This window comes from Crinia signifera, chromosome 1, assembly GCF_055691185.1.
Source record: "Crinia signifera chromosome 1, ASM5569118v1, whole genome shotgun sequence".
In the NCBI taxonomy this organism is placed as follows: domain Eukaryota; kingdom Metazoa; phylum Chordata; class Amphibia; order Anura; family Myobatrachidae; genus Crinia; species Crinia signifera.
The window spans coordinates 409,378,139-409,392,089 of record NC_139217.1 but is presented as its reverse complement, the minus strand read 5'-3'; the positions used below and the strand labels follow the sequence as shown (position 1 = coordinate 409,392,089).

The 13,951-nt window shown below is 44.4% G+C and overlaps 1 protein-coding gene across 1 annotated transcript in view; it reads right to left on the bottom strand.

The window, feature by feature from the left end:
- Nucleotides 1–13,550, bottom strand: part of ELL2 (elongation factor for RNA polymerase II 2) — a 44,597-nt gene extending 31,047 nt beyond the window's left edge. The window contains exon 1 of the mRNA XM_083151756.1: nt 13,273–13,550. Within this exon, the coding sequence (XP_083007882.1) occupies nt 13,273–13,410 (138 nt within the window). The 5' untranslated portion in view covers nt 13,411–13,550. The remainder of the gene's footprint in view (nt 1–13,272) is intronic.
- Nucleotides 13,551–13,951: the final 401 nt, after the last annotated feature.

The following is a 13,951-nucleotide window of genomic DNA, read 5'->3' as shown; positions in this document are numbered from 1 at the left end:
ACATGGCATACATGTAAACTTGAGGGACACACCCTCATAAAGCAGAATGCAAAACGGCTTAGAATAACCTAGTAAATTCTGGTTGTAAAAGGGCAAGTGCATCAAGCCGAAACAGGTAAAGCTGCACTTATATGCTGAAGTATAATAAAGAATCAATACTTCATGGAGGAATGGCCTGTCCATATTTGTACACGAGATATGGGCTAGTTTCCGTTCAGTCCTCAGCTGCTATGAATTGCTTTTTGCATAGCTGTGTATGACCAAGATACATGCATATGATTGCACAGGCTAATCTATCAACCCACTGACATTTAGTATTGCTTAATATTTATAAAACACACACTGGAGCAAAAACCATCTGGATTTCCTGAGCAGATCCACTGGAGGCCGAGGTGGGGGTGGAGAGCATGAACAAAAGCAGCATTGCTGACAGGTAGTGACGCAAGATCTCTAAAGAAGAAAAATAAGCTGTAGCCTGTGTGCAAACTAAACAGTAAAGTATGTGATTATATATATTCTAGTAAGCCCGCTGGAAGCAAAAGCTATGAAAGTTAGTCCGCTACTTTCTGTGTTTGTGCATGTGTGAGAAAGTGATGTAGTTTCACTCTCTGCCAGCATTTCGGAGACTCACGGCCACATATTTACATGTCTTTCCATTCAAATTAAAATGATCGGCACCTTTCCTGCCATTGGTTTTTGGCAAAAGTGGCCAGTGATAAATGTTTTAACATTCAAAACTACAACCATGAAAAGACAAGAGTATGTGAAATTATGGCAAAAATCTTATTTGACTAAAGCGGTTTATAACCATTAATTTACAGTTTTTTAGACATCTCACACATATGCCGCAGCACTTTACAGAGTATATTTGAACATTCACATCAGTCCCGGCCCCAGTGGAGGCATATACATGCACACAGACATTCTAGGGTTAATTTGTCGGGAGCCAATTAACCTACTAGTATATTTTTGAATTGTGGGAGGTACCCAAGGGAAACCCACGCAAACACGGGGAGAATATACAGAATTGACACCATCCGTACTGCCCCATATAGTTAGTTATTTCGCAGCACTTTATACAGAATATTTGAATAGTCACATCAGTCCCGTCCCCAGTGGAGGTTACAATCTAGATTCCTTTCCACATACATTCAATACTAGGGTTCATTTTGTTGGGAGCCAATTAAATTAACCATATATTTTTGGAATGTGGGAGAAAACCCCTGCAAGCATTGGGAGAATAAACTCCAGTTAGGGCCATGGTGGGAATCTAATCCTGGAAAGGCAAAAAATAAAATAAATAAAAATCAGCCATAATTCAATCGCAGGTGTTTTTGCCGTTTGAGCACAATTTCCACAATGCCAGTTCACTTGTTTTGGGAAAAACCACGTGAATTTGTGGCAATTTCACCGGTTTTGCCGATGCTGGACTCACCCAGTTGAAAAAAACAGCTCTGGGAAATTTGCCTAGGATTGAAGAACCCCTAGATCTTCCTTCCAACCTAGTGTGGGGACACAAATAGCTAACCATACTAATTGGGAATAACTGCTTTAATACCATTAAATGGACCAGCAAAACCTGAAATACAAGTTGATTCAGCATGAAACAGAGACTTGCCTCTTTACGCATTTGTTAATATTCAATCTTATTTAATGCCCCTAGAGTGAAACAGTTTGGAACAAGCATATATCCTAAAACAAAGTTCCATGATTGTAACCTGTTGATATAATAACTTATTTATAGTGTGCACAGTCACAGATAATTGCACTTCAGTCCCTGCCCAGTACAGCTTACAAAACCAAATCTCCCCCAATGGGTTTTTTAAGAAGCCAATTACCCTACCCATATGTTTTTGGAGTGTGGGAGTATACAGTAGCATGTGAACAACAGAACAAACAGGGCCCAATTCAGACCTGTTTTTACAGAGCCGAATTCGGCCGCTGTATAATCTGAATGATGCGAGAGGCTCGGCTGTGTTCTGCAAAAAATAAAAAACCTGCTCGCAAGCACGTTACTTGAGCATGCGCTGGGAGTCTCAGAGAACGCAGGTAGGGGAAGGATGAGGTCATTGGCAGCCCAAAGTGCCTGCATTACACGCAGCTGCCAACTCCTGGGCTACACGGCAGCTGTGAAGACCAGTACCCAGAGGAAAAAGGATTCAGTGGTGAGTAATTGTAAAAAAAAAAAAAATAATAATCATTAGGTACTTGTTTCCTAGCACGGCACCCATCACATGCCTTAATTAGTGGTCGGCGTGGAGTTTATTTTATATAGTGTGGCGAGCGCAGCGAGCCCCGCGAGTGGACGTGCAATGTGAAATTATCCACGTCCGCTCGCCACACTGTATATAAAAAAGTGGGGGTATGAAAAGGTCGGAAGGGCTCGCCACGCTTCGGGTTGGTGTTAATTGTGGCGGTGGTGTTAACGATGGAGGTGCGTATAACATACTAATCACCCATCAGGGTGATTGTACAATGAAATCATCGTTTTTATTGCATCGCATGCAATGTGATGTGATCAAAACTATGTAACAAGATAAAAATCGTGGGCGCCGTGCTAGGAAACAAATAACCAAAAATTATTTTTCCCCTAATCGGATGGATGCGCAAATCCATTCGCAAACTTAGCACAGCCGGCGGGATCTCGCAGGTGCAGGGAGGAGCAACAATTAATCATTCCACACATGAAGCCTGGGTCTAGAATTGAACTACTAACCACTTTACCATGCGGATATCCATACAAGTTAATAACGAGTTTAAAGATAAAAATAAAAATGCTGTTTGTTGCAGATGCATGCTCTTTAATCTGCAAATTCCATACAATGGTCTCTGGATTCCAGCGACACCTTTGGAGGATCATGTGTACATGAAAAACCGACAGCTGGAGACTGTCCACCACTCTTAACTGGCAATTTGTGGATAAAGCCGCATTCGATTGTGTTTGTTAATTGCCCTCAATTTCCTTTGCTTTCTTGAGACTAGTTTGACAAAGTTTATGTAATCATTGGCGGCAGTAATGAACAATTAGAGCAGAGTAGGCGCAGTGAAAACCAGGAACTATAGGGAACAGTCAAGGAAAATCCTGCAAGAAGTTTTTAGCTATTAGACCGTTGCAAGTTGCTTGAGATGACAGATGTTCCTAACAGTTCAGTTTACAAAATTACAGCCAAGCGCACAACACTGATATTAAAATCCAGGATTCCAATGGCCAATAATATCCATATCAAGTTATAATCCTGTCACACATCATAGAAAAACGAAAGCAGAGAGTAAGCATTTACATGCTAAAGCTTTATTAACAATTGACAACTTTTGGTAGAGGCAAATACAGTAGTACAATGTCAACATGCTTGGGATAGGCATATTGATATCCTTACACAGAAATAAGGATCAAATATGGTTTGAGGTAACATGTTTAAAAAAAGGGGCAGACTAGATGGGCCAAGTGGTTCTTATCTGCCGTCAAATTCTATGTTTCTATGTATGTTTTGTAACTTTTTTAAATGTTGAGGTAACCAGAGGTAAAAAAATAAAAAAAAAAAAATTAAAAAGGAGTTGCACAAACACTGCAACATTTGTTACTTTCCCTAGAATGGGCATAAAACCCATTATGTTATGCTGGCAAATTTTAGGAATATTAGGTTGATATGTTCCCTGTGACCTTTCCCTGGTGGGTCTAGTCTGCATAGCATTGATAAGGGAATGTGTATATAAGCTGTGTCATCAGTACAGACAGGAAAGCTAGTGCTTCAAATGACGACATCCAAGACTTCACACAGCTGAAGTCTACATTGCAGCAAGCTATAGGTTTATAGTAGTTCTGGATGTGGAAACAAATAAAAATGCATTCAGCTCAGTTAGCAAAAGGAAGTAGAGGCTTTAAGCTGCTTAAACTAGTAAGCAAAATATTCTAATTAGCAAGACTCCTGTTGGAAGGGATATAAAACATGTTTGTTTCAGTCTGAAACAGGTAGTATGGTCTTCATTACAAGATTAGTACAAGAACACATCTTCTGTCCTGTACCCAACACAAGACAAGAGTTGGCAGTAGCCTCACATTGCAAGTTTGTGGTGCAGCTTGGTCACACATGGCAAGTTTGTGGTGCAGCTCGGTCACACATGGCAAGTTTGTGGTGCAGCTCGGTCACACATTGCTACATTACAGTTAATATTAATTCAGAAAAACCTCAGGGAAAAAACCTGAGGCATACGCCTCGCCCCAAGTCACTGAGCGCTCGGACCGGTTCACATAAGAAACACTTGCAAGAAAAAAAAAAGCAAGTCTCACGCCTCGCAACCCTGCCACATCGGGCCTGCAGTCGCTCGGACAATCAACACGCACAATAGCTACATTACTTTCAGCTGCACGCAATACACATCCACGCAGCATAAAGGTTTCTCATTTATCCATTAACTAACTACATGGCATCAACACGGTTTAGTTAATTGAATGCAATAATCAACATACACTTTGGGTAATAGGTTTGAGCATGATTTCCGGGTGGATTCCTGCTGTGCCGTGTTAAACACCAGCAGAGGGTGTTTGTTTGCCAGTCCGCACGCAGGAAGTCCGTGCGGACAATGCAAGTTTCATACGCACATGGTAGCATATGTGCATTAGTAGGCCACGCCCCTTTGTGTGTTGCTCTGAACGAGAAGCGTCGGTGGCCTTATAGGCGTGCGGTCCATTTGGTTGGCTGCTTGCGAATGTATCTGAATGAATGAACCAGAATAAGGTCCATAGATCAACAATGAACCACACGTGTGATTCTTTTACACCAAAGGGAGTTCTAAGGCATGGCAGTACATTAGGCAATAGGAATGCTATGATCAGTTTTATATAGTCTTTAAAGTGAGGACACATTATGAGATTTACATTTTCAACAACCATGGTGTAAACCAGTGGTACCCAGATTGTCCTCAAGTACCCACAACAGGTCACCCACCAGGCACACAGCTGTACTCATTACTCATATTTTAAAAAGATTCACAGGTGGAGCATAATTCAATTGTTTGCACTGTGACTACCACTGCTGAGAAAAGGAATTCATTAAGGGGCGCAATTTAATGGTTTGTACAGTGATGGTCACTGCCGGGCAAAGCAATTCATTGTTGCTCTGTTAAGGTGCAGACCACCACTGGTGTTTCAGCTTGCAACCAAGGCGGCGACAAGAGAAGTGTGCAAGAAGTTGGCTGACTGGGCACCCAAACAGCACTTTCCACATTAAACCCTGAACTTTAGTCAGGCTTAACTGTTTTAAGCAGCTACATGCGGCACTGTAGGGTGATATCAGTATGGGAAAAAAACAAACACATTTTAATATTGCCCCCTGTTCTCCCATTAATTTAGATAGAAGATTGGGCCCAGCCCAAAAAACTGAATCACCCACAAAGTTACATACATGAGCATCTTTCTTTAGATGTTGATGTTTAATATAGAGCACTTTGGCATGACTAACCCTAAACATTCGGCACATCTGGAGTGGTAACAAGTAGGTAATTCAGTCATCTATGCTACTGTGACATCACCCAGCCTACCATGTGAGTAGCTATAGGGAGAGTAGAAGTGTCAATGCTATTGGGCGAACATCTGTTGACGGACTCAACTGCACCCAGACCATAAGCTTTTGTACGAGGGTCCCAGAACTGGATGCTAAGCAGTGCTGTATATAGTGAACTGGGAGCACTATGTAGCATAATATTAACTTGGTTCATCTATAATATGACATTATGAAATGGGTGTACTGTATTGTAAAATGTGAACTAGGACACTACTCTGGGGAATAATACAGTATGAACAGCTGCTGTGGAGAGAGTCCTACAAAACGGGGTCCACTGAAAATGTTGCTATGGGGCCTACGAAGTTCCAGCTACATTGCAGTGCCCTGCTCTCCATCTCCATTGCTGCACAGCAAATCTGCAAGCTGACAAACTCATTAAGCCCAGTAAACACTAAAGATTTTGCTCAGATTGGCAAAAAAATAAATAAAAAAAAAAGTTTAGTGTGTATGGTCAACTTGGGGAACAAGGTGTGCCAATGGGCATCATTAAGGACTTTCCCTTCTGTTAATGCAGTTCAATCTGACCAGCATGCACAGCCGCGAGAGTAGTCACATCACGGAAATATATCTGTAACAGATGATGTTCGGTGCGCATGCACTATATTGTTAGACCAACGGCCCCACCGACTTAGTTAACAGCCTTTCTTGCTGCAACCCCCCCCCCCCCCAAAAAAAAAATTGCCTGCTAGCACCCATCTCCCTAGTATCTCACCACCTGATAACCAACCCCCCCCCCCCCCCATAAGAAAGTTTTGGAGTGGCCTAGTCACTGACTTGAATCCAGTTTATATGCTGTAGAAAGAGCTTAAACAGGCAGTTCAAAGTCCCCCCAATATGGCTGAATTAAAGCAATTCGGAAAAGATGAATGGGCCAGAAATCCTCCGCATGGATGTGAAAGAATGATCCTCTGTTACCTGGAGTGCTTGGGCCATCTTTAGCAGCTATCACTGTAACCAAACAGTTATTAGGTTTAGGAGTCCATTCAGGTAGGTATATACATTTACCATCGGACAGTGTCAGTGCCTGCCCAGCAGCAAAGGTACGAACCGTCAGACAGTCATACACTGCCAGATGCACCAACAAACAGATGCGTCCTGCTACAGCCTTGCAGCATGCTGTAGTGCAGGGGTGGGGAACCTTTTTGTGCCAAGTGCCGTTTGTATGGGGAAAAAATCCTTTGGGGGCCATATGTAAAAACTTCTCTTACAAATTGTCCTGCTGCAGCCGTCCCACACTCCGGCGGCTGCCACTGAATAGGACTGACAGTCTCTGGCTGCTATTGATAAAGAGGAATCTCGCGAGAACTACCGACCTCTTGCGAGAATTCCCCTGTACTTGACTCCCGGCAAAGCCACCAGGCGGGTGGGTGGGCCACTCAGACCGGCTACGGGGGCCGCATACGGCCCCCGGGCCTGAGGTTCCCCACCACTGCTGTAGTGGGATTGTGATGCAAACACACTGCAGCATGCCCGAAGCGTTCGCATCAGAGCCAAGTCCCATTGAAGTGAATGGGAGCTGAGCATGCAATAGCATGCTCCCCGCTATCCTTGCTGTGATGTGTGCCCTATTTTAGAGATACTAGATGAGCTGCATGGATGACCTCATTCAGACAGTTCATATACACCTGCTTACGATAGATCAATCGTTTGATCATGAATTTCCCTGATATCGCGTCAGGGGCATGTCTGCACATGTGCTGCTAGACAAGTCAGGTCTTAAAACGGAACGTAGTTAATGAGTAAGCTAGTATTACACTTCACCAGTGCAGGATCTTTCCAAAGGGGATCTGGACTTTAGGTTGACACAATAATGGTCAGTTTGAAGTTTTTTGTTTTAAACTTTTCATAGGTTACCATCCACGTGGCCTATATTTGGGAATTTTTAAAGTGTGCCAAGCACAGCGAGACACCTTGCCCAAACCATGGCAAGTGAAGCAAGCCATGTGAGGGGACGCAGTACTCTATATGGGGGTCCATTTGCTAAAAGAAAAGAAAATTTACAACCCCAAAACTCATGGAGTGGACTCTTTTCCAAGTCAACCTAGACACTGTCGATCCAACGAACCAACAAGCCTTTTCCAGAGCCACTGCCCAGCGGTAAATTGCTACAATAAGAACCAGGCAACGGGAATTTTGGGGCATTCAAAGTACAGATGGGGCCGGGCTCTTCTTTGCTGGCGAATTGCCAGAACATCACCGCTGGCGATCCGCCAGCAGCCCGGCTCGCCATCTGACCGAGACGCGCGTGTCCGGCTCCACTTCAGTGAGACGGACAGGGTTAGGGGGGGGGGGGTGCGGGCAGGTGGCGGTGACCCGGGGGAAGCGGGACGTCCCCTTCTCGCTATACAGATGGCGGCTGGCGTCGCCATCCCCTGCAAAGATGAGCCATGCCCCATCTGTATTTATAGTAACCAAAAAGTGCAAAAGAGTAATACCATATGATTAGTTTATAGGAATAACTGCACAATACACTACAGCTGACAAAAGAGTATATGGTTGAAGATTTGAGTATTTGCAGACAACCTCTGAGAGGTTTAGTAGAAAAAAAACCAACCCCGAAGATGAAGACACCGTATTATACATGAAGATGTAGCATATAATTTAGGAAGGGATTCTGACCTGCTGTGAGACCAGAAAGTTTTGAAGCATGGTTAGGAGATACAGTAAGGAGAAGGGTGGATAGGAGTATTACTATTCTACAATAATCCTTACCAGTGGCAGTGTTTACCTATGGGCCGCAGCTCCCCCAGGTAAAATCTGCCACTGTGTGGAGTCAGATGCATTCTGTGAGACTGCACTGGCTTCACCTTGACTTCCTATTGAAAGTCTGACCTGACAGTCACCCAAGGCAGTCCATTGGGAGGTGTTCCCTCCCTCTGGAATGCCTCCAATGGCTGCTAGCGGCAGCATCCCATAAAAACTGGTTCTGCAAATGCATCGGACCCGGGACAGTGAATATGCCAATATGGATTGCTGCCAAAGGAGCCCAGAGAGCAGGGGTAGCCAACTCCAGTCCTCGAGAGCTACCAACAGTTAATGTTTTCCAGGTCTCCTCACAGAATCACAAGTTAAGTAATTAGCTCCACCTGTGGATCTTTTAACATGTGTTAGGAAGTAATGAGTGCACCTTTGCAGCAGCTAGGTTGTCTGGAAAATGTGAACTGTTGGTAGCTCTCGAGGACTGGAGTTGACTACCATTGCCATAGAGGTTGAGGGTCAGCGCTTGAACAGTACCAAAGAAGGTACTTCACATGCGCTGCTCCCATGACGGAGGTCGGGACCAGCAACGGAAGGGGGCCCGGCTTTGCAGCAGCCCGCCTCCTCTACAGAGGTAAGTGCCGCCACTGCTCCTTATTAAATCTTTACAAGAACCAAAATGAGGAATCAAAAAGGTAGATATAGGAAAATTTAAATAATTTGCTCAATTTAAAAAAAAAAAAAACAGTAAAGGAGTGTACACACACACACACACACACACACACACACACACACACGATGGAGGCTGGGTGATTTGGACTAACGATTTTGTTTAGTCAAAACTGCAATGTCACTGCCGGAGATAAGCTGGCGGCTAGCCCCAGCATGCATGTACAGCTGAACAGACACTCCAGTGTCTAGTCAAAATATTCTGGCCTGCAGGTTTTTTTTGGCCGGACAGTTGTGGGGCCACACATTGCTATCAGCCACTGTGTACACAAAGCGATTTAGGCAAACCTAAGCAATTTTGACAATATAGTCAAAATGGCTTAGAAGAATCACCATGTGTGTACAAGGCATTAGGGGGGTATTCAATCACCGGCAACCATCTCCCGACGGGGGAAATGGCCGCCAGGCCCTATTCAATGCTGTCTTCCTTGACAGCATTGAACAGGGGAGCTCGGCAGAACGAGCCCGACTTCACAGGCAGTTGGGCTCGTTCTGCCGCAAACGGCCAGGAAGGGACGAGCTTGCGGCTGCATCTCGCCCCGCTGCAGGTGGGACATTGAATGATGCTCGACAGCCGAGACCCCAGATTGAATACCCCTTAGATTTGTAATAACACAGCTGCTTGATTCGCTGATATTTGTTAGCAGCCCCACAGGGCTAAGTACAGAAATATACAACATTGTCTATCAGAGGAGCAAGATGTGGCACTTTTGAAATGGCAACTCAAACCTAACTTCTTAAAACCAGTATATATGTAGATGTTGAAATATATAAAGGGCTGCAGAAACTGAGCGCTATATAAACAACATTTCCCAACCTTATAAAATATATTTTACTCCACTATCCAACAGTATTTTGATGAAGTGTCCCGAAAATGAGCTGTATTTACCAGTGTCCCAGCACGCAAACAGCTGGGGCCTCTCTACTGATCCCTTTTGTTGCGGGTCAGATCTCTCCATAACACAGCAGATCCAAGAAAGCAGCTCTAATCCTTTTGATTAGAGCTGCTGTTGAAAGCTCTCTTGTTACAGAGAGCCAAGCAGTGCCCTAGGTGATCTACAGTGGTGCCAGCAATAACCAAGTCTAGGGACAGTCCTAAATACACTGACTGGTGGGGAGTAGAACGTTCCTTTAGATTTTCTTCCCTTTCAAATTATGCTGTAAGCACTGCAATACAGCCATCAACACGGCTACAAATCCCTTAAGGCGATGGTCACAAACACAGCTGCTCTATTCTTGCCCACACTACAGACTCCTTATGATATCCTGTCAAGGTCTCCAAAGAGTTCAATTATGCCTACTTCTACACCCGACATATTCTGCAAACAAAAAAAATTCTTTGATAACGCTGCCAATCTGGTGCCCTGTACAACACTAGCTGCAAAGCCAGGTACCCACTGGTTCTGATTTGCATTTAAATGCCAGATGTCACATACAGGACATGAAGTTGCTTTACTTGCATGTAACAGGTCATTGTAGGTCACTGACTATAGCAGGTAGTATTTAGAAAACTGCAACACTGCCAAATCAGTGTATGAGAGGACAATGATGAGTGGATATTGGATCATTGGAGACCATTCCATTTTCAGACACGTTATCCAGAAACTGGTATCAGCCTGCACAGTTTTAAAACTTTGCTTTGGGTTCTAAACATTTACCCTGCTACTTCTTATGAAAGCAGCTTCTATGGGGGAAAAACCCCATCAAATGCCACCATCCATACTGTATGCTGTTGTTGAAATGTTATCACAAGAATGGGCACCTTTGGCAGACTTTTTTTTTGTCTTTGTGGAGAAGCAGGAGGACAATTTGCCTATTCTTTAAAAGTAATCTGATCTGCCTGCATTAAGTGGGAAAATGTGAGCTGTTAACATCTTTAGAACGCTTGCAATAGCAGACCTGTAGTAGAAACTTTGCAACTGCCTGGATATATGCTGTTTATGTGAAGTGATTCACTTTGAATTCTCCAAGTCCCAGCTGACTGCTTGTAAGAGCCAAGAAGAACAGAAGTGATCAGCACAAGAGGTCACTAGGCCATGCAGAAAGTATGACGGTATGTACGGCGTAAAGTACACAATCTGTGGCTTTACGTATGAAGATTTCCCTTCTAGTTTTATAGCTGAGTAAAGCCTACTTGATCACCCATCCCCCTTAAAGAGCTTCTATAAGAATCACCAAGAACAGTTTGCTATAGAAAAAAGGTACAGAGGGAAAAAAAAAAAAAATTAAATCTAGATAGCAGAAGCAATGCACACCAATAAATATACACCACTACATAAATGAAAACACAGGATCAGGTAATGTCTTGTTCACCATTGTGTGTATTGCCTACTGACTGAAGGATAAAAACCTCCAGGCATTTTAGCACACAGTTCAGACTGACACCTCATACCAGGAACAGTAGATCCTTTTATAGAAAACAACTGCATAGTAAGCAGTTTCCTGTGTGGGATTTTTGGGGTATTAGGTCTCCTTTCTATCCAATAAAGCCTCCCTAATCAAGGAAAGCAGCAATGATTAATCCTGTCAAGCGAGAGACTGAGCACGTACTTCGCTTTTATATGCAAGCCACATGATCAGACAAAAAAAAAATTAAAATCAGAAATGCGTTAAAGTCAAAGCTAAATAGGAGCTGAAAGAATTTAAAAATTCTATATAAAAGGGTGTTTTGTGCATTAAAGAGCTAGCAACGATGCCTAGTAGGATCGCAGAACTACAAGCGACGAACTGCTGTAAACTATTTGATTAACAATGGAATCAAAATGTACCAGGGATTTCCTGGTAAGGTTTATTGCCGTTCTACAGTGTAATTTCCAGAGTACTAATCAGCTACAGCAAGTACTGCCTGCCATTGAATGGAAATTTCACGGAGTGCATTAGTACAGATGGGGGGGGGGGGCGCGCACAAATCTTTAAACAAAACTACACATAGTAGGCTGAAGTTAACAATACATTTATACGTAAGTATTTTTTTTTTTTAAATACATAGTCATTTTATAGTGTAATTCATTAAAAGCAAGTGAAAATCTCAAAACAGCTGTTCGATCTAACAAGACTGCACAGCAAATGGTAACAAAACTATATCATAGAAATCTGCACAGGGTAAGATAAATGTTTTACAGGCCCAAGGCTAGAGACGTGAAGTGACAGCTCAGCAAAATTCCCCTATTTCCCAAGCTGAGACTTTGGCTCAGTTTACTGAACGAATCCGAGACCAGCTGGCACCGCCGAGGAGGTAGGGTAGTATGTATGGCTGTAGCTGTACAGCTATTTAAAAGCTAGCACTCAGAAAGAGTACCAAATAAAGCTATTTAAGGATTTGATTAAAGAAAAGGCAAATAAAGTGTATCATGAAACTTATCCAGCTACAGTAGGTCTGACTGTCAAAGTTACACAAGAACACCAGGGTGTTAACTCAAGGGTAGAGATCCAAAGCAATGGAACGCCATTAAAGGCCAGAGGAGACCATTATAAGTTTTTTTTTTTTAACTAGTAATAAGAAGATAGGTTACCAATGTTTTGCTAACAAGGTGATGTACCAGACCACTGGTGGAAGAGAGAAAACCACAGCAGATATGTGGCCAGTGAATGGGAGGTGGGAAGATCATTAAAAACCGTTTAACCAGCTGTCCCCCCACAAACCTAGACAGGAGGGGGGGATGGTATCTGTACGACTGACAACACAGCACTGAGCTACTGCTGGGATTTATATAGAGGCTTACTCAGCTTTCCTATACAGGTACAAGGCACAGGCAGCCCTGACCCTGCACATTGTGGGGAGACCCCACTGAAGAGTACACAAACAGGATAACAGTAAAAAACAAATAAAGCCAAAAGTACAAATAATTACAACTATAAATGCTGCAAAATGAGGGAGTGTTCAGGGCAAACTAGCCCAGCTATAATGCAAAGTGATGACACAGCCTCCAGTAAGGGATCCGGGGGCTGTGGGGGAAATTCCTTCCAGTGTCAGTTCTGGGGAAATACAGGAAAGTAGCCAGGAACTCCGATGGAGGGTATCAAGGGAACTCAGCAGAGGGCAATAGCAGGAGGCAAGAGCCTGGGACCCCCTGTCCACCTGGGAGACAAGGGACCAGCTGGTTACCATAACAAGGGCAGCAGTGCCTCAGCACCTAGCCAGAAGACCTGCGCCCGGCCACCAGCAGCCCCCTGTGTCTCCCCCAGCCCATCACTGACCCCCAGCACTCATGTCACCCCTGTACAGCAGCACTAAGGGGGCACTTTCTATGCACCCCACTTCTCACCTGTCCGCTTTGGCCCTTACCTTAGTGTTCTGGTGGCTCTCCAGGGCTCTGAAGGCGGTCTCAGTGAGTTTGACGTGAAGCACGGTGACCTGGTCCTGTGTCCCCCGCCCGCAGGACAGCCCGTACCTGCCCTCCTCACTAAGAGCCGCCGCCGCCATCTTTCTCGCTCACTCCCTCTTCCCCTCCCGACTCTACGGGAGCAGCTGGTTTTGTATGTCGCAGCCTAACTTGCTGCTTGGTGCACGAAACGGAACCAGCGACAGTGATTGGACGGCCGCGTAGCCCCGCCCCGCACGTACAGGCCGGCTCTTTATAGCCAGCGACCAAGGCTCTATTCCTCTCGATATTATTTCGTTTCGTGCGCGACGTCACCGCATTAATGAGTGGGCGTGTCTAGCAGTGACGTGCGGCGGAGCCTGAGCTGAGCACTCTCTGTGACATCGCGGTGACGTCTCGACCTCCCCGCTGTGCGGGGGGCTCCAGTGAGTCTACTCCTGTCAGTCAGTGTGAGTGTGTGCGGCCAGAGACCTGCTGCTGCTGCTGTTGTGTAAATAGCATTGTACTGGCCGCAGCTTCCCCTCTAATAAGTAAGCGCTGCGTGCTTCCCCGAAGCTTTCTTCTTTTTTATTTTTTTTTAACCCAAACAGGGATCAGGAAGTTTTTATGTTGCTCAGGCATAGTTACTGTGAGACTTCGCCA